The sequence below is a fragment of the Lithobates pipiens genome, unplaced genomic scaffold, assembly GCF_037356315.1.
Source record: "Lithobates pipiens isolate NorthernLeopardFrog02 unplaced genomic scaffold, aLitPip1_a1.2 Scaffold_24, whole genome shotgun sequence".
NCBI classification, from domain to species: domain Eukaryota; kingdom Metazoa; phylum Chordata; class Amphibia; order Anura; family Ranidae; genus Lithobates; species Lithobates pipiens.
The window spans coordinates 9,163,933-9,186,242 of NW_027507786.1; the positions used below are offsets into that span (position 1 = coordinate 9,163,933).

Here is a 22,310-nt window from a genome sequence, read left to right on the forward strand (position 1 = left end):
ATATTTATATAAATAAATGTTGAGCCACAAAACGCTGAATACGTTTTTTCCTGAACTAAGAATATTTTTTAACAATCTAAACTAATCATTAGATATTTAGAAAGAAAAATATAACTGAAAAAAAAATTATATATATATATATATATATATATATATATATATATATATATATATATATATATATATATATATATATATATATATATATATATATATATATATATATATATGAGATAGAGACAGAGAGTATTTTGGGAGGTTCTAAAAAAAAATTCCAAGTTATTTTTTCTGAATGAAGACAATTTTTACTAATCCCAATAATCACTAGGAATAATCAATCAGAAATATTATTCCAAATATATACATATGTAAATAAATGTTGAGCCACAAAACAAAACTCTGAATAAATTTTTTCCTGAACTAAGAATATTTTTAAAAATCTTAATTAATCATTAGAAATTTATAAGGAAAAATATAACTTAAAAAAAAAAAAAAAAATTTCTGAACTAAGAATATTTTTAACAATCCCAATAATCATTAGGGATAATCAATCAGAAAATATTGTTCTGAAAAAAAAAATACATTTATATAAATGAATGTTGAGCCACAAAACACTGAATATATTTTTTTATTGAACTAAGAATATCTTTAACAAGATCAATAATCAGAAATATAGAAGGAAAAATATATTTCCAAACGACAAAACTAGAAAAATATATAGGTGTTGAGACACAAATTTTGCATAAGCCATGTGAACTACTTGTCAACATATCCAAGAATACATAGCTAGGGTTGTCCCCATAGTATTCTGAAAAGGTCCTAAAAAAAATTTCAAGTAATTTTTCCTGAATTAAGAATATTTAAGAATATTTATAACAATTGTAATAATCATTAGGAAAAATAAAATTCAGAGAAAAAAATTATATTTTTATAAGTAAATGTTAAGGCACAAAACTCTGAATAAGTCGTGTTAGCTAGTTATTTGTTGAAAACACAAAGTGTTGTCTGCAGAGCTTGTAACTTTTAAATTAAAAAAAAAATACCGATGCATCTTGAAAACTAAAACAAATTGTGAACTGGCCAAAACAAGTGCCTAACCTTGGGCAATTACCCCCCCCCCCCCCCCAAAAAAAAAGAAAAGATTGACCAAAAATGAGCTGAATATATTTTTACATTTCATAATTGCTGGTTCTGTTCTGACCTGCTGTGCCTATAACTGCATAATTACTCACTCACATATAAGTGAGGCTGCAATGCCACATTTTTTATTATTTTTTACTTTTTTTAACACTAATTTTATTTACTTTAGTAATTTCTTTTTGTAATTTTTGCTAACTAGCGACTGTTTAATTTCTTTGAATTTGTACTTTTTAATATGTATTTTTTTTTTCTTTATGGGTGACTTAATTTGAAATGCTTGTTTTCATCATTTTTTCGCACAATTTGAAAAAGGAGGCATAAAAATAATTTTCTCAAGACTTTGCACAAAGTTAAAGGAAAATCATTTTTTTATTGTGTTAAAATTGTACAGAAAAAAAAAAAAAAGAGAAATGTTTTTGAGCTTCCTTTTACTTTAGAGGTTTTAAAACAAGGAAGCGCAAAATGTGACCTTTAAAGGAATAACATGCAGTTCCGTATTGTGGTCACATGTTGCTCATCCCTGTTCTGAATTTTGTGTTTTGATTGTAATTGCTTAACTGTGTTTAATGCTATGAGATTTGCAGCAGATGGCTATTTTTTTTTTTTTTTAGGAAAAATTAAAATTTAAGAATTAACTGCCAAATTGCAAAAAAAAAAAAAAAAAAGTGCCTTTAGAGGGCGCCCTCTGCATTTCAAATATTTAAATTATAATGTTTTTTTTATATTCACAATACTACAGAAATTAATTCTTCATGGACATTTCAGAGGTTTGACAATTTTCAGTGGTAGTGGAAATTTTAATTTAAGTCGGTAGAATTCTTCTGAAATGCAATCCATGATGTTCTTATTTCCTGAACTTGCTTTTGGAAACAATTTTCATTTCTCCAATGAAAAAAAATCTGTTTGAGCATTGATCTGACCTTTTCTGAATTACTCTTAACTTTTCAAAACCGTTCAGCCTTTTTTTTTTTTTCCCAGCTGTTTTCTTCCTTTTTTCTCAACCTCCTCTTCCTGTCTTCTTCGCGTTTTTAGTTCCTTCTCACATTCCAGTTCTACGCCCACTAGTTGGCTGACGTTTTTGCTACCGTAAGGTGATTTTTTTTTTTCTTTTTTCTTGCTTACCGTCTTCCAAAGTGTGTAACTAATACTGCAAAAATATTTTTAACCTCATTTAAAAAAAAAAAAAGTACTTAAAGCTAACGCGTTTTGCATCCTGTGCTGTGTGTTTTAACTGTTATGGAGCAATTTGTGTTTGTCTGGTATATATATAATCCAAACTACTCACACCTCTCACTTAATAGGCCAATAACATTATACCAATAGCGTGTGTCCTGTAATCAATAATTCATGCCTGCCTGTGCCTTGTTGCTACTAATGATGTTGCTTACGATGTGCGAAAAACTTGTAAAAAAAAAAAAAAAAAAAAAAAGGAGGGGGAGATATTTATAAGTCTCTAGAGAAGTTTAATAGAAGCATTGAGTTGTCTTTGGAGATGAAATGATACTTTTTATTGGTCAACTGAGCAGAGACAGGCTCTTGTGTTTCCAGAGGATTTGAGGAGTGTTGTAGAACATCAGATAGAAGGTCCAGATGGATGGTGGCCATCATTTAACGTTATTGTCCATATACAATAAGGAACGCAAAGAATTTTTTTTTTTTAAGGCCATCGTTTATGGCTTTCTCCATTTTTAGAAGCATAAAAGATATCAGAATTCTTGAAGGGAAGAAAATCATTTGATTCTGCCATCAACACATTCAGTATTGATGGGGTAATCCCTCCTGCTACGCTATTGCATTCTAACAGTGGGAGTTTTCCCCACCATCAGAATAGAACGATCACTGCTGGTGGCTACAGTGATCACATGGAAGAAAAACCGAGAGGCAGGTTGTACTGAAGGTGATCAATAGATGGATCAAAATTCGGTTGGTTCTTGCCAAACTGGTCAAGTTTTCGATCTGTCTATGGCTGCCTTAATAGATCAGAAATGACTGATCCTCTACATCAGCCTTTCTTAACCTCTTTACTACAGAGGAACCCTATAAATAATTTTTAGGTCAGGCTTAAATTGTTCAATCAGGGCTAGTGGGAAAAATGTTCCATTATGTTGGTGGCCAGTGGCAAAAATGCCCCTTACGTTGGTGGCCACTGGGAAAAATGCCCCTTACGTTGGTGGCCAGTGGGAAAAATGTCCCTTACGTTGGTGGCCAGTGGGAAAAATATGCCCCTTAGGTTGGTGGCCAGTGGGAAAAATGCCTCTTCCATTGGTGGCCGGTGGGAACAATGGCCCTTATGTTGGTGGCCACTGGGAAAAATGCCCCTTACCTTGGTGGCCGGTAGGAACAATGCCCCTTATGTTGATGGCCACTGGGAAAAATGCCCCTTACGTTGGTGGCCACTGGGAAAAATGCCCCTTATGCTGGTGGCCACTGGGGAAAAAAATGCCCCTTACATTGGTGGCCAGTAGTAAGCATGCCCACCTTATTGTGGCGCTCAGAATACTACCTTTACAGAGGAACCCTATTCGTAAATATCATGTCTCAGAGAATCCCACCTAAAATTATTCAATCCGGACTAGTGGGGAAGATACCCCTTACATTGGTGGCCAGTGGAGAAAAAGGCCCCTTATATTGGTGGACAGTGGGACAAATTCCCCTTACATTGGTGGCCAGTTGGAAAAATGCTTCTTATATTGCTGACCAGTAGGAAAAATGTCCCTTATATTGGTGGCCAGTAGTAAGCATGCCCACCTTACTGTGGTGATCAGAGTACTACCTTTGCAGAAGAACTCTATAAGTAATTTTCAGGTCTCAGAGAATCCCACCTAAAATTATTAAATCAGACCCAGTGGGGAAAATGCCCCTTACATTGGTGGCCAGAAGCAAGCATGCCCTCCTATAGTTGTGTTTAGAATGCCACCTTTACAGAAGAACCCTTTAAATAATTATTAGGTTTTGGGAAATCCCAGCTAAAATGATTCATTCAGGACAGGTGGGAAAAATGCCCCTTACATTGATAGTTAGTGGGGAAATGCCCCTTACATTGATGGTCAATGGGAAAAATGCCCCTTACATTGATGGTCAGTGGGTAAATGCCCCTTACATTGGTGGCCAGTAGCAAGGATGCCCCCCTTACAATGGTGATAAGAATGCCAACTTACCTTGATGGTCAGTGGGAAAAATGTCCCTTATGCTGATGGTCAGTGGGAAAATGCCCCTTACATTGGTGGCCAGTAGCAAGCATGTCCCCCTTACAATGGTGATAAGAATGCCAACTTACCTTGATGGTCAGTGGGAAAAATGTCCCTTATGCTGATGGTCAGTGGGAAAATGCCCCTTACATTGGTGGCCAGTAGCAAGCATGTCCCCCTTATATTGGTGATCAGAATGCCACCTTTACAGAGGAACCCTTTAAATAATTATTAGGTCTTGGGAATCCCAGCTAAACATATTCAATCAGGGTCAGTCAGAAAAAATGCTACTATTTTTGTTGGCCAGTAGCAAGCATGCTCCCCTTACAGTAGTATCAGAATGCCAACTTTACGGACAACTTAAAAGATCATTGCTGCTGGCTCAGGGAAGTATTGTTGGGCCCCAAACTATGCAGGCACCATAAGATGGGAGGTCAATCAGCCACAGCTCATGGAACCCCTAGCAACTTCTGGAGGAACCTTAGGGTTCCACGGAAACGTGGTTGACCATGGCTGCTCTACATCTTTGGATATTGACAATCTTATCAATAAGTGTTAGTGTTGATTTTGTTTGTAGCTTGAGCCACAGATTCCTAAGTTGTTTTTTAAATTTAAACATCTTTTAGATAAAATATATTTTTTAGGTCCTTGTAGAGCTTTGTCTTTGCTACAAAAACATGTTTCGGCCTTATACTGACTTGTTGGCTTTTTTTTTTTTTTTAAGGCCTGGTCAAAAAAACCTCTAACAGCCAGACTTTTAAAGCTGTTTCTGCTCTTATAGCTAAAATGATCAAACTCAAGTAAAGTGGGAAGAAGGCACAGAGACTCAAATAATTGATTTAATTGAACATGCATCCATAATTTACCATAAGCTGCATCACAACATTTAGCTTTGAAACACCAAAAAACAAACAAAAAAAACTTTTGGCTGGTGGTTGAAATATATTGTACTTTATCCCATGGCAATCAAGTACATTACTAAAGTCTTTGGTCTGGTTGACAAATGGCCATGTTTGAAGAACCGATGATATGTGGTAGATCTGGGTGTTTGTTCAACCTAAAGTAGAAATTGGTAATCCATAATAATTAGTTCCAAAAAGATGTAGGAAATTAAACTTTTTTATTTATCCCATGGTGATCCAATAAAACACTGAAGTCTTTGGTCTGGTTGACAAATTACTGTGTTTGACGAACCTGTGATATGTTGTAGATTTGGGTGTTTGTTCAACTTCAGAATAAAAAAAAAATTGGCAATCCATATTAATCAGTTCCATATTATCAAGTTGTAGGAAATTAAAAGCATAGACCAACGTTCTCAAAAATGAGCCTAGGACCCTTGCCATCTGTATGCATTGCTTTATTGTGTTGACCTCTGTGAGTTGCACGTTAATCTGTTCGGAGCTGTTTTTTAAATCTGCATGTTCCATAACCCGTGTTGCTCGTTGCAAACAACCCACCTTTGCTCCATCTCTATCTTTTGTGTTTTTCTTCTATTTCAGACTTTTCCCAAATGGATTTTTTTTGTCCTCTGCTCTCCCTTTTTGTTTTTGGGGGCAGGCAATTGCATAGGATCTTAAGCCACATGCTTTTTCACATAAAGTGAAGTTCTTTTTTTTTTTTTTCCCTATCCATGTGTCTGAATATTGTTGTCATGTATGTATGGAACATACGACAAATTGTGTTCAATCCAATGGCGTTTTGATTTGTAAACAAGAATAAATGCATTCATTCTTTAATTGCTTTGGTTTTGTTTCTTTGATTCATTTTTCATCCTTCTTGTTCTTCATATATTTTTTTATTTTTTTAATGGAACCATATTTTTTATGACACAACTTGATTTATGTTAAAATGAGAATAAAAATCAGAAACCATTGAGGAGTTGAGTGTTTATAGTGTGCCAACCATTCTTCTATCATGTACTTAACATTTTTAAAGTATGACCTACAGAGGCCAAACCTCTACTCTCTGGACCCTGAGCTACGTTTCGTCACTGCTCATTATTGTGCAATTCTTGTGTTGTGCAATATCTTCTACTGCTGACCAGTTCAAAATGGCTTCCCTTTTACCCTTGGTTCTACTTCCTCACCACAAAAGAACTTTTGAAAAGGACTTTACCAATACTGAATAGACTTAATGTTTTAATAACAGGGTCTTCTACCGATGACCAGTTCAAAATGGTTTCCATTTTACCCTTGGTTCTACCTCCTCACCACAAAAGGACTTTTGAAAAGGACTTTACCAATACTGAATAGACTTAATATTTTAATACCATGGTTTTCTACCGATGACCAGTTCAAAATGGCTTCCCTTTTACCCTTGGTTCTACCTCCTCACCACAAAAGGACTTTTTAAAAGGACTTTACCGAAACTGAATATACTTCATTTTTTTAAAACATGGTCTTCTACCGATGACCGGTTCAAAATGGCTTCCCTTTTACCCTTGGTTCTTCCTCCTCACCACAAAAGGACTTTTGAAAAGGACTTTACTGATACTGAATAGACTTAATGTTTTAATAACATGGTCTTCTACTGATGACCAGTTCAAAATGGCTTCCCTTTTACCCTTGGTTCGACCTCCTCACCACAAAAGGACTTTTGAAAAGGGTTTTACTGATATTGAATAGACTTAATGTTATAAAGAAAACATGCGGAGGGAGAACGAGTGAAGTACAAGGAGCTGAATTTTGGAACTCCTTGCCTCTGAAACTGAGACTTGAGAATTACTTTTTGAAATTGCGAAAGAAATTGAAAACCGTACTTTTTGTACAAGCTTTTGGAGTCACATCATTTTTAATTGGGGTGTGATGTTATAATAACATGGTCTTCTACCGATGACCAGTTCAATATGGCTTCCCTTTTACCGTTGATTCTACCTCCTCACCACAAAAGGACTTTTGAAAAGGACTTTACCGATACTCAATAGACTTAATGTTATAATAACCTTGTCTTCTACCGATGACCAGTTCAAAATGGCCTCCCTTTTACCCTTGGTTCTACCTCCTCACCACAAAAGGACTTTTTAAAAGGACTTTACCGATACTGAATAGACTTAATGTTATAATAGCATGGTCTTCTACCGATGACCAGTTCAAAATGGCTTCCCTTTTACTCTTGGTTCCTACCTCCTCACCACAAAAGGACATTTTAAAAGGACATTACCGTTACTGAATAGACTTAATGTTTTAATAACATGGTCTTCTACAGATGACCGGTTCAAAATGGCTTCCCTTTTACCTTTGGGTCTACCTCCTCACCACAAAAGGACTTTTGAAAAGGGTTTTACCGATACTGAATAGACTTAATGTTATAAAGAATACATGCGGAGGGAGAACGAGTGAAGTACAAGGAGCTGAATTTTGAAACGCCTTGCCTCTGAAACTGAGACTTGAGAATGAATTTTTAAAAATTTCGAAAGAAATTGAAAACCGCACTTTTTGTACAAGCTTTTGTAGTCACCCAATTTTTAATTGGGGTGTGAGGGGCAGACTCCCTGGCTTTTGTTCTGTATCTTGCTATTCTGGTTTGTGGGTTCCCTTAAGGTTTTTTAATGTCAATGTCCTTTTTTTTTTTTTTTTGCGCATCGAGGCCTTCGAAGGCCTCGATGCGCAAAAAAAAAAGGTTAAGCATTTTAATTCATAAATAAATTAATAATACCATAACCTTTATTGATATCAATATTTAAAAACCATTAGACTGAATGGCCCTTTAAAAAAAATCATATATTAGTGTACATGCCGTTCCTCATGGAAAGCCTAGCATCTATAACAGACTAGACATGCAATACAGTTTTCAGTAATAGATAATCATATCAGTGTAGCAAACCCCCGTAGGAACTTCTGGTGAATGCAGTCATATTTCCCCATTTAGAACACACACAAGCAGGCACATGCCATTTTCCTTATTCTTCCACTCGCTCCAAGGAACAGTCTAGGAGTTTCTTTTTGGGTTTTTATTGGGAACAATGAACTTGGATAGATAGAGGGAGCATGGGATACCCCAATAATTGATAGAACTGAATAACCTGAGGACTCATCAACTTTCTGGCTGCACAGTATAAGCCCTTGTACACACGGTCGGACATTCCGACGGAAAATGTCCTATCGGACCGTGTTGTCGAATAATCCGACCGTGTGTGGGCGCCATCGGACTGTTTCCGTCGGAATATCCGACCGACAAAGTTTTACAGCTGGCTATAAAATTTTCCGACAACATTGTTCGATTGGACTTTGTCCGATCGTTAGTAGAGAATTCCGATCGGACAAAGTGCCACGCATGCTCAGATCAAATTACAAGAGCAAAGCTATTGGCTACTAGCCTGAACGTAGTCCCGTCATAACTAAATAACGTCATCACGTTCTGAACGATCGGATTTTCTGACAACTTTGTCGACCATGTGTATGCAACACCAGTTTCGGACAAAATCCGACAGATTTTGTTGTCATAATGTCCGACTGTGTGTACAAGGGCTAAAAAGGAATAACCCATAGGATCTCTATTCTGATGGTGACCTGTACTCCTTCCAGAGTTTAAAAGCTACACACACTCACTAACTCTTCAGCACTGGGATCATTTACTGACAGGATCATCAGTTGCCTCCTGCTGATATCCACCAGGCTATTTCTAGTACGGGAGGTGTTGACTCTCCACCATAGGACAGCTGGACTCTTTCCCACCAACTTCCTCCTGATCTCCCTCCAGACAGATTCTCCAGACCCAACTTGATTTTTTGGCTTTAGCCCCCCCCACCCCAAGCCTAGCTGGGACCTCAGTGTCTTCCTAACGGCTCCCTACAGGGGCCTCCTCCAGGAACTCTGCACCTTGCTCCTCAGGCCTCAGACTATTTATGGTCTCTCTCACCACCAACTGGGCACACCGCCCTAGGGATTGGCTTGACTCCCATAAATATTCAGACTGCATGCACTGCTTTTCCTCCCACTATGATTCTAGAATCCTCTAGAAGACGGGGATGTAACAGAGCAGCAGCCTGTGAGACTCTGAGCAGCCGTAATTAACCATACCCACTCTTCTGATTACAGTGGAGCCAACTAAATTTACCTAGCGGCCTGCTCTACACAAGGAGGGTGCAACATCAGAGTGTATGTTTCTCCAAAACATAGCCAGTGAAAAGACAACTTCCTGTCTTAACGTTACGACATATAAGCATGCACGTACCGCTGAAACATATAAATTATCCTTTAATGCGGTAGTAAAGCCTGCTTTGTTATTTTTACCTACAGGTAAGTCTATAATAAAACTTGCCTGTAGATAAAATGAATATCTCGTTGTCAGGGAAATGGCTGAAGAACTGGCGATCTTACCAGCACTCATCATGGCCGCTTCAAGGCCAACACCCATGCGCATGTGCGTACACAGATGCGCGCCGACGCAAACGGGCGTACACAGATGCGCACGCACAATGTGATAGATGCTGGCGCCCTCTGGCTTCTTTAAACCTTCTACTGACACCTGCAAATTGCTGGATTATCATCAGCTCCCCCGTATTTCCTTGTGCACCTGTGTATCCTGATTCTTGGACCCCCCGCTACCGACCCAGCTTGTTGTGACTTGCTTACCCTGATCTCTTGGCTTGACCCTTGGCTTGCACCCTGACTCTGCTCCTGTCTGCTTCATCTTGTTTGACCTTGGTACTGCTATTATCTCACCGTGTATGATCCAGTTCTGCTTTCTGAACCTTCCTTGGACTGATCTACTTTGTATGACCCCTGGCCTTGCTCCTGATTCTGTTCCTGGTTTGCTCCACTGCCACATACATCTGGCATCATCCAAGCACGTCTGCCTTACGGCGCATCCAGTCTGTTCCAGCTATTTTCCAATGATCAGCTCATCAAACATCAATAACCAGAAAACCATGCTTCTTTGGGCACTGCATTTCCTGTACCACTTTCAGGGGTGCGCTGCACTCAGCCACAAGGGGAGCCCTCTCAGCACCTCGGCCTCCCACCTGGAACGTCACACGTGATACTCAGCCTGCATGCAGCTGCTGATGTCACCGGCGCATGTGCTCTGAAGGTCTGGCATATCGTGAGTGGCCGGAGCCCGCTAACCTGGGAAGAGGTCAGCCCTCAGCTGTCACAATACAGCGCTGGAAGGCTTCGTTCTAAGGGCCTTTGTCTTACAGATGTTTTTGCTTTTTTATTTTTTATTTTAATTTTTGTTATTTTGTTATTCTGTAGCGGTTTACACTGCTTTAAAGCAGAGGTCCGCCTTTTTTAATTTTTTTTTATTCTGCAGCTACAAATACTGTAGCTGCTGACTTTTAAAATAAGGACACGTACCTGTCCAGGGCGCCCGCGGTGTTGGCACCCGAAGCCAATCTGTTCCTCTTCTCTCGGGTGTTGCCGCCCCCATCTTCTGTTAGGATTGCTGCTTCACTTCCCGGTTCCCTACTGCACATGCGCTGCGCTATCCCACTAGTCCAGTGATGGCGAACCTTGGCACCCCAGATGTTTTGGAACTACATTTCCCATGATGCTCATGCACTCTGCAGTGTAGTGGAGCATTATGGGAAATGTAGTTCCAAAACATCTGGGGTGCCAAGGTTCGCCATCACTGCACTAGTCCCTACTGTCTTCTGGGACCTGTGTGTCTCCCAGAAGACAGCAAGGGGGACAGAGAAGGCGCCGGAAGTGGCATAGATACCCGCGGGTGGCTCGGGTATCTATGCCCGGACGTGGGATGAAAATACCTGTATTAGACAAGTATCTGCTCCCCCCTCCCCCCTGAAAGATGCCAAATGCTTCATCGAGGAGGGGGGAGGAACCAGAAAAGCGGAAGTTCCATTTTTGGGTGGATCTCCGCTTTAAGGTATTTTGCAATAATTGCTTTGTAATCGTTTTTATTGTTGTATTTAGTGTGATACCTGCTCCGTCCTAAAGAAGCGGACTCAATTCTGCGAAACATGTTGATCTATAAATGGAAAGCTGTCTTTTCACTTGCTATGTTATGGAGAAATATCTGCTCTAATATATTACCGGTTACTAAAAACTGTAATGTGTGTCTCGTCTATTAAAGATACTAGGCTTTCCATGAGGATCGGAAATGTTTATATTTGAGAAGAGACATTTTATGCTAATGTGTAGCTTTTTGAGGCCAATGTTTTGCTTGTTTTTTTTGATATATTGATATCAATAAAAGTTATGGTGTTTCAACATAACGTCTCCAGTTCTGGTAAAGTCCATTTCAAAGGTTCTTTTGTGGTTTTGTAGTATTATTTATGGGTGTGCTACCAGTTGGCCCACATTCTATTTTACTTGGCTCTACTTTCCTGTTTGTTCAGCCATTCTTCTTTTTTTGGCTTTTCATTTTTGTCACAGGAAGTTCAAAAATTACATGTAGAATAATTTTTTTTTTTAAAAAGTAGAATATGCTAAGACTCATTTTGTTACTTTCAGTAACAATTCGATTTTTCTGTTCTCAGCATAAACCTTACTAAAACAAAAAATAAATTTCATACATAATAAAAAGGAAGAGCGTGCTTGGGTTTTACCCGGTGAAAGTGTAAGCGCAGACTCAGTCGTGAACATAATTCCAAGTTTAATGTTTAACTTGAGCTCATTTATAGCAGCCAAATTTAAAACAAATAGACAATACACCTTCAGTTTACAACCACTGAAACATGAAATGTACATTGTTCCAAGATATTGTTTAACCGACTTTATCTTCCTACTAGTGTTACTGACTGGAGGGTGCACACCCTTTACTGTAGGTTGGACTGATGAAGCAATAATAAACATTATAAAGATATGTGTGTTAGGTCATGTGCTTCTTAAAAGACCTCCACTTTTCTATAATTTATTTACTATTTTTGTTCTTTTTTTTTTTTTAGTTCTCATTTTCTAGAGCCACCTCTGGAAACTGTTGAATTGTATACCTTATTTCCTCTTTTTCCTTATTTTATTTCCTACTACGGGGTTGGTTTATGTTTTGCTTGTATCTTTTTTGGCAATTAAGCAAGGAAACCAAAACCCTGTAGTATATTAATGTGCATTTACCAAACAAGAATGTAGCATATACAAACGACTTACAGTTGTATGAAAAACAATACAGGACATACAAAACGACACGAACATGCATACACACACACACACACAACACTTGCCTTTCCTAACAAATGAAGATTGCCAATAGTATGTATGCAGTAAGGATACACTAAGATACACTTTTACACTAAAAATGAGATAGCTTCTGTTATAGCTGGTCCACAATTCCATTGTCGAACAGGACTTCAGGCATTAAACATTCAGGAAAGCAGTTTGTTTATCTGGTTCTCTTGTAGTGTGTAGATTTAGCATTGTCCTCAGGTGAAGTCTCCCTTCCAGTTTGTGCTGCTGGCTTCTCATTTAGAAATTTTGTTAACCATTCTCACATTGGCGTTACTCTTTCTGCTTCCATCATCTTCTTATATCAGTTTCTTTGAAGGAAATATGGCCTAACTCCAAACCCTAGATCAGGGGTAGGGAACCTTGGCTCTCCAGCTGTTTTGATACTACAAGTCCCATGAGACATTGCAAGATCCTAACAATCACAGGCATGACTCATAGAGGCAGAGGCATGATGGGATTTGTTTCAAAACAGCTGGAGAGCCGAGGTTCCCTACCCCTGCATTGATGGTACTATAGTATCATACATGCCATGGGTCAAATACAGTGGGGGCTGGTGCTCAATATTTTTTTTGGGGGGGGGGGCGGCAAACAAACCCCCACCCCCTCACTTGCACCACTGCCACCTACACCACCCCCACCCATGGGAGGCGGAAGTCCGTGATCCCCCCCTCTGCGGGAGACGGTCAGGAGCCCCTGATTGGAGGCCTTACCGTAAGGAGGCAGATGGGATCCAAGCTGAGCTGAGATGACGAGATGAGCGTGACAAAGGAAGAGCCAGGGCTTCTCCTTCCAGCCGAACAGGAAGTGGGTCCTAAGACTCCCTGGCCAATCGGGTCTCAGGATTGGCCGGGAGGAGAATTAGGAGAATCAGGAAGACAATAGTGAATATTATTTTTGCAATTGTCACACAACTGGGTGGGCTCAGGGTTCAGTGCTCTGTGCCCCGAGCCCACCCTTTTTTGAAGCCAATTCGAGCCTCAGGCTCTAATCACATGCTTAAAAAAATGTACCATGTACCCCTAATGGACGGGGTGGACCTAGGGTTTGGCCGTGTATCAAGGCAGCCGATATTCACCTTATTTGAAGCATCGGTATCAGTCACAAACTTATCAATGTTACTGATATTGCTTCAAGGGGTTGTTCCGGGGTGATGCCTGCAGCTGCGGGCATCACTCCAGTACTATTCTTTAGAGCGGACAGTTCTTGTAGTCAGCTTAGCCTCCCGCCACGCCGCCTCTTATAATTTTGAGAGGGTGCCAATAATTTTGTCCAGTCCTTTTTTAGAGTTGTGTGTGGAATGTGTCAGATTTGGCTTTTCGTTTCTCCACTTTTTTGTCATACCAATACAAACAAAAGAAATAAACATGCGAATGTCTAAACAATTGCAGGGGTGCCAATATTTTTGGCCATGCTTGTATTTCTTGTTGCAAAATGATAACACACCTTATTTCCCAATTCCAGGGATTTTCTCCCGCTATTAAATACCAGACATATTTCCCACTGTTAGTCAAAAGTTTTTATCGTCTTCTGTGTGTAAAATATTTTTTTAGCCATTTTGCTTTCCAAGTCATCAATTCTCTTTTTTTTTTCTCTTTTTTTTTTTTTTTTTGTGCCAACTTAAATAATATGGGGTGTATTTATTAAGCAGTGAATGTGACATTCAGCAAACTTTAAATGCAAGGGAACCTTCCTGGTGCATGTGTTTTTAAATTACAATAATTGATTCACCACCAGTGAATGTTTGATGAAGTCACTGCGTTATAAATATGAATCTACGTGTAGACATAAGAGTAGTAGGAAAGCACCGTCTATTTCTATGTGTGACACCATCAAAAAAAATCCAGGACAACATACTAAAAAATACACTGGAAACTTTTAGACTTGCGTGTGTACTCAGATGAAGTAAAATTTCAAACAAGCTGAAAGGCTTTGGTGATGAAGCTCCCTTCATGCCAAGGCTTCCCTTGATGGGCACCCAACAGTAGCTCAAACCATAGATAAACAGAAAGGAACACCAGACCATAACCAGATTAAAAGGTTGAGGATAACGTTTAATTGTTGGTAAAACAATTCATATGAAAACAGCCAAAGCATTTGAGGGGCAACACCACTCCTCTTCTTGAGAGGTCAACACAGGATAAAACTTTGAAGGACTCAGAAGGAACGATGGCTTTACAGATCTACACTATATTACCAAAAGTATTGGGACACCTGCCTTTACACGCACATGAACTTTAAGGGCATCCCAGTCTTAGTCCGTAGTGTTCTTTAATGAGTTGGCCCGCCCTTTGCAGCTATAACAGCTTCAACTCTTCTGGGAAGGCCGTCCACAAGGTTTAGGAGTGTGTCTATGGGAGTGTTTTACCATCCTTCCAGAAGCATATTTGTGAGGTCAGGCACTTTATGGATCTTGCTTTGGGCACTGATGGGCAGTCATGTTGGAACAGGAAGGGGCGGTCCCCAAACTGTTCCCACAAAGTTGGGAGCATGAAATTGTCCAAAATGTCTTGGTATGCTGACGCCTTAAGAGTTCCTTTCATTGGAACTAAGGGGCCAAGCTCAACTCCTGAAAAACAAACACCACACCATAATCCCCCCCTACACTAAATGATTTGGACCAGTGCACAAAACAAGGTCCATAAAGACATGGATGATCGCGTTTAGGGGGCAGGAACTTGAGTTCTGACCTCAACCTGATTGAACACCTTTGGGATGATTTAGAGCGGAGACTACGAGCCAGACCTTCCCATCCACCGTGCCTGACCTCACAAATGCTCTTCTGGAAGAATGGTCAAAAATTCCCATAGACACACTCCTAAACCTTGTGGACCGCCTTCCCAGAAGAGTCAAAGCTGTTGGGGTGGGCCAACTCAATATTGAACCCTACGGACTAAGACTGAGATGCCTGTAAAGTTCATGTGCGTGTAAAGGCAGGTGCCCCAATACTCTTGGTGAGATAGTGTATATTAGGGCCCATTTACACTTGCTTCAAAATGTGGCATTGGACACATTTTTTTTAAAGCACTCTGAATGCCAATCAAAGCTCCTGTAACTAAATAAAATGGTTACCTTACTGTCTTGTGTACAGTTGTCAAAATGTTCACATGTTGTGTTTGCTTCGCTTCAAAAATGATACCCCAAGTCACTTTATTGGTGCTTTAAAGCATCTCCAAAGCCTCCATAGAAGTCTATGATAATGCTCGACTACAGCATCTGAAGCTTTTGAGGGGCTTTTATTCAGCGTTAGCTTTGTTTTGGAGGTATTGGAGGCATGAGATATCCCAGGATGCACTGGGAAACCAACAAGTGAACCAGAAAGACATCATCGGTATTCACTTCCGGTTCATGTGTATATATTCTGGAAGTGTCTGGTGCAGACATCACATATGGCGTGGAGCAGCAGAAAGGGGAGCGGGGTCCGGACTGGAGTGGAGCAGCTAGCAGATGGCAGATGTAGTGTGCCACATGGGAGCGCTATAGCAGAAGGTGATTGTGGACTGGAGAGAGAGGACTGAGCGACAGAGGATCAGCAGAGCTGGGGGACTGGTGCAGGAGAAACTAGCAGATGACACATGTGGTGTGCAGTGTGGGAGCAATATAGCGAGGGGTGAGCAGGGTTAGGAGAGAGAGAGGAGGAGCATCAAACCAGAAGATCAGCATATTTGGGGGTTACTACTGAGCGGGGGGGATTAGCAAAGCTAGGGGTACTGCAAAGTGAGGGATCAGCAGAGCTGGGGGTACTACTGAGCAAGAGATTTGTTGAACTAGGGTACTAATAGGCTGGGGATCTGCTCAAGGAGGGTACTAATGAGTTAAGAATCGGCTGAGTTGGGGATACTAATGAGCCAGGTTTCTAGTGGGCCCCTTTAAAACAAACAGGAAATTGACACGCACAGGGCAATCGCCAAGCTTCATCAAACCTTCAAAAAAAGCATCATCAAAGCATCAAAAACACATATTGAAGCGGTTGGCGTTTTAATGTGGGTTAAAGTCGAAGCAGGTCTTATTATCCCCTTAAGAGTCTGCACTGAACTCTCTTCATGGAGTTACTCCATGGAGTTACTCCAAGTTACATCCTTGTCCAAAATTGTTCAGCCCCGATGAAAGGGGAGTGGTGTTACTCTGAAATGCGTTGGATATTTTTTTATAAGACTTCTTTAGCAAAAAATAAAAAATGTATTGGGCTTTTTCATTCGGTTTTGCTCCAGTGCTGCTTTCTGTATTTTTACAGTCAATGAATTTTCCTAGAGAAAATAAAATAAAAAAATAAGTCATGTACTCTTTTAAGTATATAATTACAATTCAATAGTTCAAGTAATGTTTTGTACTTTTTAAGACTGTACTTGAAGTATTGACTGATGTTATTTAGCCGGAAAAAATGTGTAAACCATCCTTTAGTCTTCGTACGCCATGAATTTTATGGCATGGATTAGGGTCATAAACGTTTGATACAGTTTTGCTTTGAAAAGAACAAAAAAAAAGATTTAAAAATGGTGCAATAAATAGTTCGCTAATAAATCTTTGCATGGAGAATGGAGCGTGACCACCTTGGAGTTAAACGCAATTTGGCTTTGCTTGAGAAAATTAAAAATGTATGAAGGCTGCGCGTGCTGGGATCCTGTCCTCCGAGCACACAGGGGGTAAAAATAACACCGTGTGAAGTTTCAACTCTCCAAGCTAATATTTATTTATTATCCTCAAAACACTACGGGGTGTGAGACCTATGTACGGAGCGCGTTGTGTTCTAAGGCCTCACAGCTGTCTCTGCCCGTGTCCGTTTGTACTTCAGGCTCCTCTTCATATTAATGTGATATCTTCAGATCTTGTGTCCTCATCATTGGAAGAGACAACCAACTTTTCTGCCGGCATAAACAATCACGACAAGATAAGAGGAGCAGAATCACCAATTAGAACTGCGTTGTGTATTTTTTTTGCTGATGGATCAAAAGATGGTAGTGGGTGATCAAAAGCCTGCTAGATCGGAGGCGGAAGTACAATAGGTCAACACGTAATATAGACTAATGAACTTGACATAGACTGGTGACCAGGGAAGGACTTATGGTGGTGGGGGCCCCTGGGCTTGAGTCACTTTTGGGCCCTGCCTTCTATACATTACCGTATTTATCACGTATAACATGCACCCCAAATTTAGGAGGGAATTTGCAGCCTTGCCCCAGTGTCATTTGCAGCCTTGTCATTGTAGTCTTGAAGTTTAAAAATGGCGTCTCGGGTCCTCTCGGTGGCTCACGGGTCCTCTCGCAGTCCTGAGCAAAGCTGAGAGTAGCCGAGTGTACTCGGCTTGGCTCACAGTCACACCCAATCCCTGTGTTATGCCCATCATAGGGCGGGACTGGGCGTGACTGTGAGTGAAGCTGAGCTGAGAAAACTCAGCTCTGCATCTCTGCGGGGCCCCCTATTGGGGCGAGGCCCATGGGCTTGAGCCCAGTCAAGCCCAATGGTAAGTCCAGCCCTGCTGGTGACCTACTCAGTTTTTTAGCCACTGAGCTATTAGCATCACGTTGGGTGTCCCTATGAAGTGTAGCGCGCCCCTTGGCCTTATTCCCCCCTAGTTAGGACACACAGCCAAAGAAACAGTCTTGGGCAGTGATGGCGAGGATTGGCACCCCAGATGTTTCAGAACTATATTTCCCATGATGCTCATGCACTCTGTAGTGTAGTTGAACATCGTGGGAAATGTAGTTCCAAAACATCTGAGGTGCCAAGGTTCACCATCACTGGTCTAGGGCATCTTTTTTTTTTTTATTGGAGCATGGAATTAGGATGGGGTGAAGGAGCATGGGATACCCCAGAACTGGAGAACTGAATGCTTTGAAGACTCTTCTCTAGCTTGCTGAGCTACACAAAAATGTCCCACTGAGTCTTGTTGGCAGGAGACTAGAATTTTTTTCCCAATGGACCAAAATAGAGCTGCACACAGTCACTAACTTCCAACACCATGGTGAATTACTCACACAGCCACAGGATCATCGGTTGCCTCCTTCTGATATCCACCGGATCCTCTCCAGCGAGGGAGACACAAACTCACACCACCATAGCTGGACATTTCTCCTCCAGCTTCCTTATTATCTCCAGTAAGCTTTCCAAATGAACTCCAGGACTAAGGTTTTGCAAAATGCCCCCCCCCCCCAGCTGAAACCTCAGCTGGGACCTCAATGTCTTTTAGATCGCACCTTCAGAAATCCTGCCCCATGGGCAGAGCCCCTGCACAAGGGTCTCCTCCAGCAGGACTGGACCCAGGAACTCTGCTCCCCTGTCTCAGGCTCTAGTCCATTTATGAGCTCTTTCACCACCTTCTGGGACCACATCCCCACAAATGAGCTGGAGACGCATAAATATTCAGGCTTCTTACTCTCCCTCTCACTAGAATTCTAGAATTCTAGAAAACAGGGGGGGGGGTAATCAGAGGAGCAGTCTATGAGACACCAAGCAGACCTAAATAATTAACCCCTGCTCCATTGATTACAAAGGAGCTAGCTAATTTTACCTAACAGCTCACACTACACTAGGATGGTGCTACAGAAAGATTTGTCTTTATGAAAAACGCCCTTTCAACTGTTTTAGAGACAGCAGAAAAGTTTTGGATCTATCATGAGGGCCACATACCTGATGTGAGACCAAAGTAGCGGGGAGGCCTCCCTTGGACCTCGGGTCCTTAAAGCCTCTGGAAATGGAGACAGAGACTTGGTGGACACTGAGTGGCACGGGGGGCCAGGGGTGCGGAGCACCATGCAAGCCTTAGTCCGAGATCCGAGCCGAGGTCAAGTCCAGTTGGGCAATGAAGCATAAAAGGGTTAATCCAAAGAAAAATGGTCGCGATCCAAGCAGGAGTACAAAAGGGGCAAAGAAGTAGAATGGTTAAGGTACAAATCCGAGGTAAATGGCAAACAGCAATCAAGAGTAGTCAAATAGGTTTCCAGGTCACAACAGGTTCAGACAGATCAAACACTAGCACAGGAACAAGGGGGGGCTGAAGATAATCCAGCAATTTGGCAGTGTCTGGGCTGGGCTTATATAGGGAAGTTTGGGGTCACTTCCTTTGCGCCTCCTGGGGATTTTCCCACCTTTTTCCATCAGGTTGATGTAATTTCCTGTGCGCCTTCTGGGTATTTTCCCGCCTTTTTCCATCAGGTTGAGGTCACTTCCTGTGCACGTCCTGGGCATTTTCCTGCCCTTTTCCATCAAGTCTTCTGTGCAAGTGCGAGTTGGTGCCCTGAGGGGTCTTTGGCGCATGCTCAGTTGGCACGGATTTCCTCTTGCGACGAAACACGCCATTGGTGCATGCATAGTAAGCCCTGGACTCTTACAGGATTTCATGTAAAAATAGTCACCAGGACCAAAAACAGTATCCAAAAAAATTCAAATTGGATATACACTAGGTACACATTAAATTTGATGACGAGGGTGGCTTTTTGCACAGTACTTATCTGAGTACCCCTAGAAGGAAAGGGCACAAGCGCCAAGGTGAAGACACTGTAGGCTAGAACTTGAGAGCGCTGGTATCAGATGAGCAGAGGTACACCCGTGGGTATGCTTAGTTCAGTCATAAGAGGAGTTGGGTCACAAGGCTTGTCCAGTAACAGCAGAGCGAGAAGGCACCAAATCATAGGCAGGATCAGAGTCAGGAACAAGAGGAGGTCGGCAACGTGCAGGCAGTGACGTAAAAGGAGAAGAGCAGAATCTTGGTCAGAGGTCCAGGTCAAGGTGGATAACAGAGACAGGTAGCAAACAAAGACGCCAATGAAAAAAGGGCATCTAGGAGGCACTGGGACTATGAGTTTAAACAAGGTAGTGAGAGGGCAAAAAACATTTAAAGAGCTCATTGCCTCAGGTTAGGCTGCTAACAACAGGCAAGGCTACCCTACTGTACTGTGGGTACTCCAGCAGGTTACCAGGAAAAGACGTGCATATATGGAAGGAGGGCCAGACCAAAAGATTAGAGTCCAAATTCATGTATTTATATTATGTTCAAAGATAGCCAACGTGACGTGTTTCGCGGGTCAAAGGCACTCCCCCTTCATCAGGGCTTCAGTTAAAAATGGGAACCTTCAGTGGACTCAAAGTAGGACTTTCCTGTTTGAATCTGTGCAGGGAAGCTGATTGCTGGATTAGGATTCTTCGCCAGCAGTATCTGCATCGGCAGTCAAAATAAGAGGTCCACTGCCGATGCAGATACTGCTAGCCAGGAATCCTAATCCAGCAATCAGCTTCCCTGCACAGCTTCAAACAGAAAAGCCTCACTTTGAGTCCAGTCAAGATTCTCATTTTTAACTTAAGCCCTGATGAAGGGGGAGTTCCTTCAACCCCCGAAATGTGTTGGCTGTCTTTTAACACAACATTTGATGTTTGATGTAATTTCCTGTGCGCCTTCTGGGTATTTTCCCACCTTTTTCCATCAGGTTGAGGTCACTTCCTGTGCACGTCCTGGGCATTTTCCTGCCCTTTTCCATCAAGTCTTCTGTGCAAGTGCGAGTTGGTGCCCTGAGGGGTCTGTGGCGCATGCTCAGTTGGCACGGATTTCCTCTTGCGACGAAACACGCCATTGGTAGCTGATTGCTGATTGCTGGATTAGGTAATCCAAAAGCGGGTCAGGTGGATGGTGGGTCCGTATGAGTATCAGGATCAGGAACCTAGGAGCAAAAACTGAAGGACCATTTAGCAATGATCCAGTACAGAGCTCAGGTTAAAATAGCCCGCTTGGTGCCTGTGGACACCTATGCGTATGCTGGAGTGTGCGCATGCAAAACATCATACATGTACTTCGGCTTCTATGCCTGCAAAGATGCGCATGCTTATATGCATTAGCCTGATGGCTGGCACAATGTTCCTGACATATGATTATTATGAATTATGTAAAAGAGATTTGAAGAACATGTAGGCAGGTGCAGTCTACTTTCTCAACTGCAGATGGCGCTCAACTGGAGTGACATTGCAGGGGGAGAGGTAGTCAAGAGGAACATGGTTCCTGTATGATTTCCTGGGTCACTGGGGGAGGTTCTCAGTTTTAATGCTGCTTTCCATGTGACTCTAGCGGCCATCTTTGGTCAGGCAGAGTCTATTTAGGACCCTGGCTCCTAGTCTTGGTGCCCATTTCGCATGTGGGTAGTGTAGGGACAGGTCACCCAGCAGGGAGAGGTTCCAGACAAGTAGGGAAAAGAAGAGGGACACGTCACCCTTCCTGGAAACATCCCCATTTGGGCACAGACCAGCCTTGTCACATTCCACCCCTCAAGACAGATGCTGTCAGTGAATGTTCCCGGTCGGTTGCCTTTCCATCGGGTTTGTTGTGAATGACTGGATACTACATACAAGTTCTGCTGTCTGCAACTGGACTCTGAGTGGTTACTGCTGCCACGCCACGCTGTACCTCCTCACAAACATTCTTGGGTAAACACACTTATTGACTATCATATTAGGTGCACCTGCTGGTTAATGCCCATAACCATGCATGCCCTGTAGCTGTAGCTGCAATTAAATATGTAATTTTTGCAGACCCAATGTAGAAACTAGTTGACGTTTGCTCAAATATTACAATCGGAAAGATATACGACCTAAGCCACTTGCTGGCAGACAAGGTGGATGCAACATCTTAAAGCCCATTGTCATCCTGAGAATTTCAACCTCCATAGTCTCTAGACTCTACAAAGAAAACATGAAGAAAAAAAAAATGATCAGTGATTGATGGATCTATGGTCAAAATAAACTTGTTAATGGGAAAAGTCAGACTAAAGTGGCCAAACTTGTTTAAGATGACAACAAAAACATTACCTGAAACGGGCCAACGCGTTTCGGAAGATTCGGAAAGGCTTCTTCAGGGCTACAAGTGACGAATTAGAAATTA

At 41.5% G+C, this 22,310-nt stretch overlaps 1 protein-coding gene across 14 annotated transcripts in view; it reads left to right on the plus strand.

Moving 5' to 3' along the window:
• Window positions 1-22,310, plus strand: part of MICAL2 (microtubule associated monooxygenase, calponin and LIM domain containing 2) — a 392,610-nt gene that overhangs the window by 224,271 nt on the left and 146,029 nt on the right. The window contains exons 28-29 of one of the 14 annotated variants that reach the window (XM_077453585.1): window positions 2,173-2,231; window positions 5,828-6,064. The exons of 11 other annotated variants lie outside the window; for them this stretch is intronic. In XM_077453585.1, coding sequence (XP_077309711.1) covers window positions 2,173-2,213 — 41 coding nt within the window. In that variant the 3' untranslated portion in view covers window positions 2,214-2,231; window positions 5,828-6,064. Of the gene's footprint in view, window positions 1-2,172; window positions 2,232-5,827; window positions 6,065-22,310 lie in introns of those variants that run through there. 2 more of the 14 variants (XM_077453587.1, XM_077453584.1) reach the window with 2 other exon arrangements.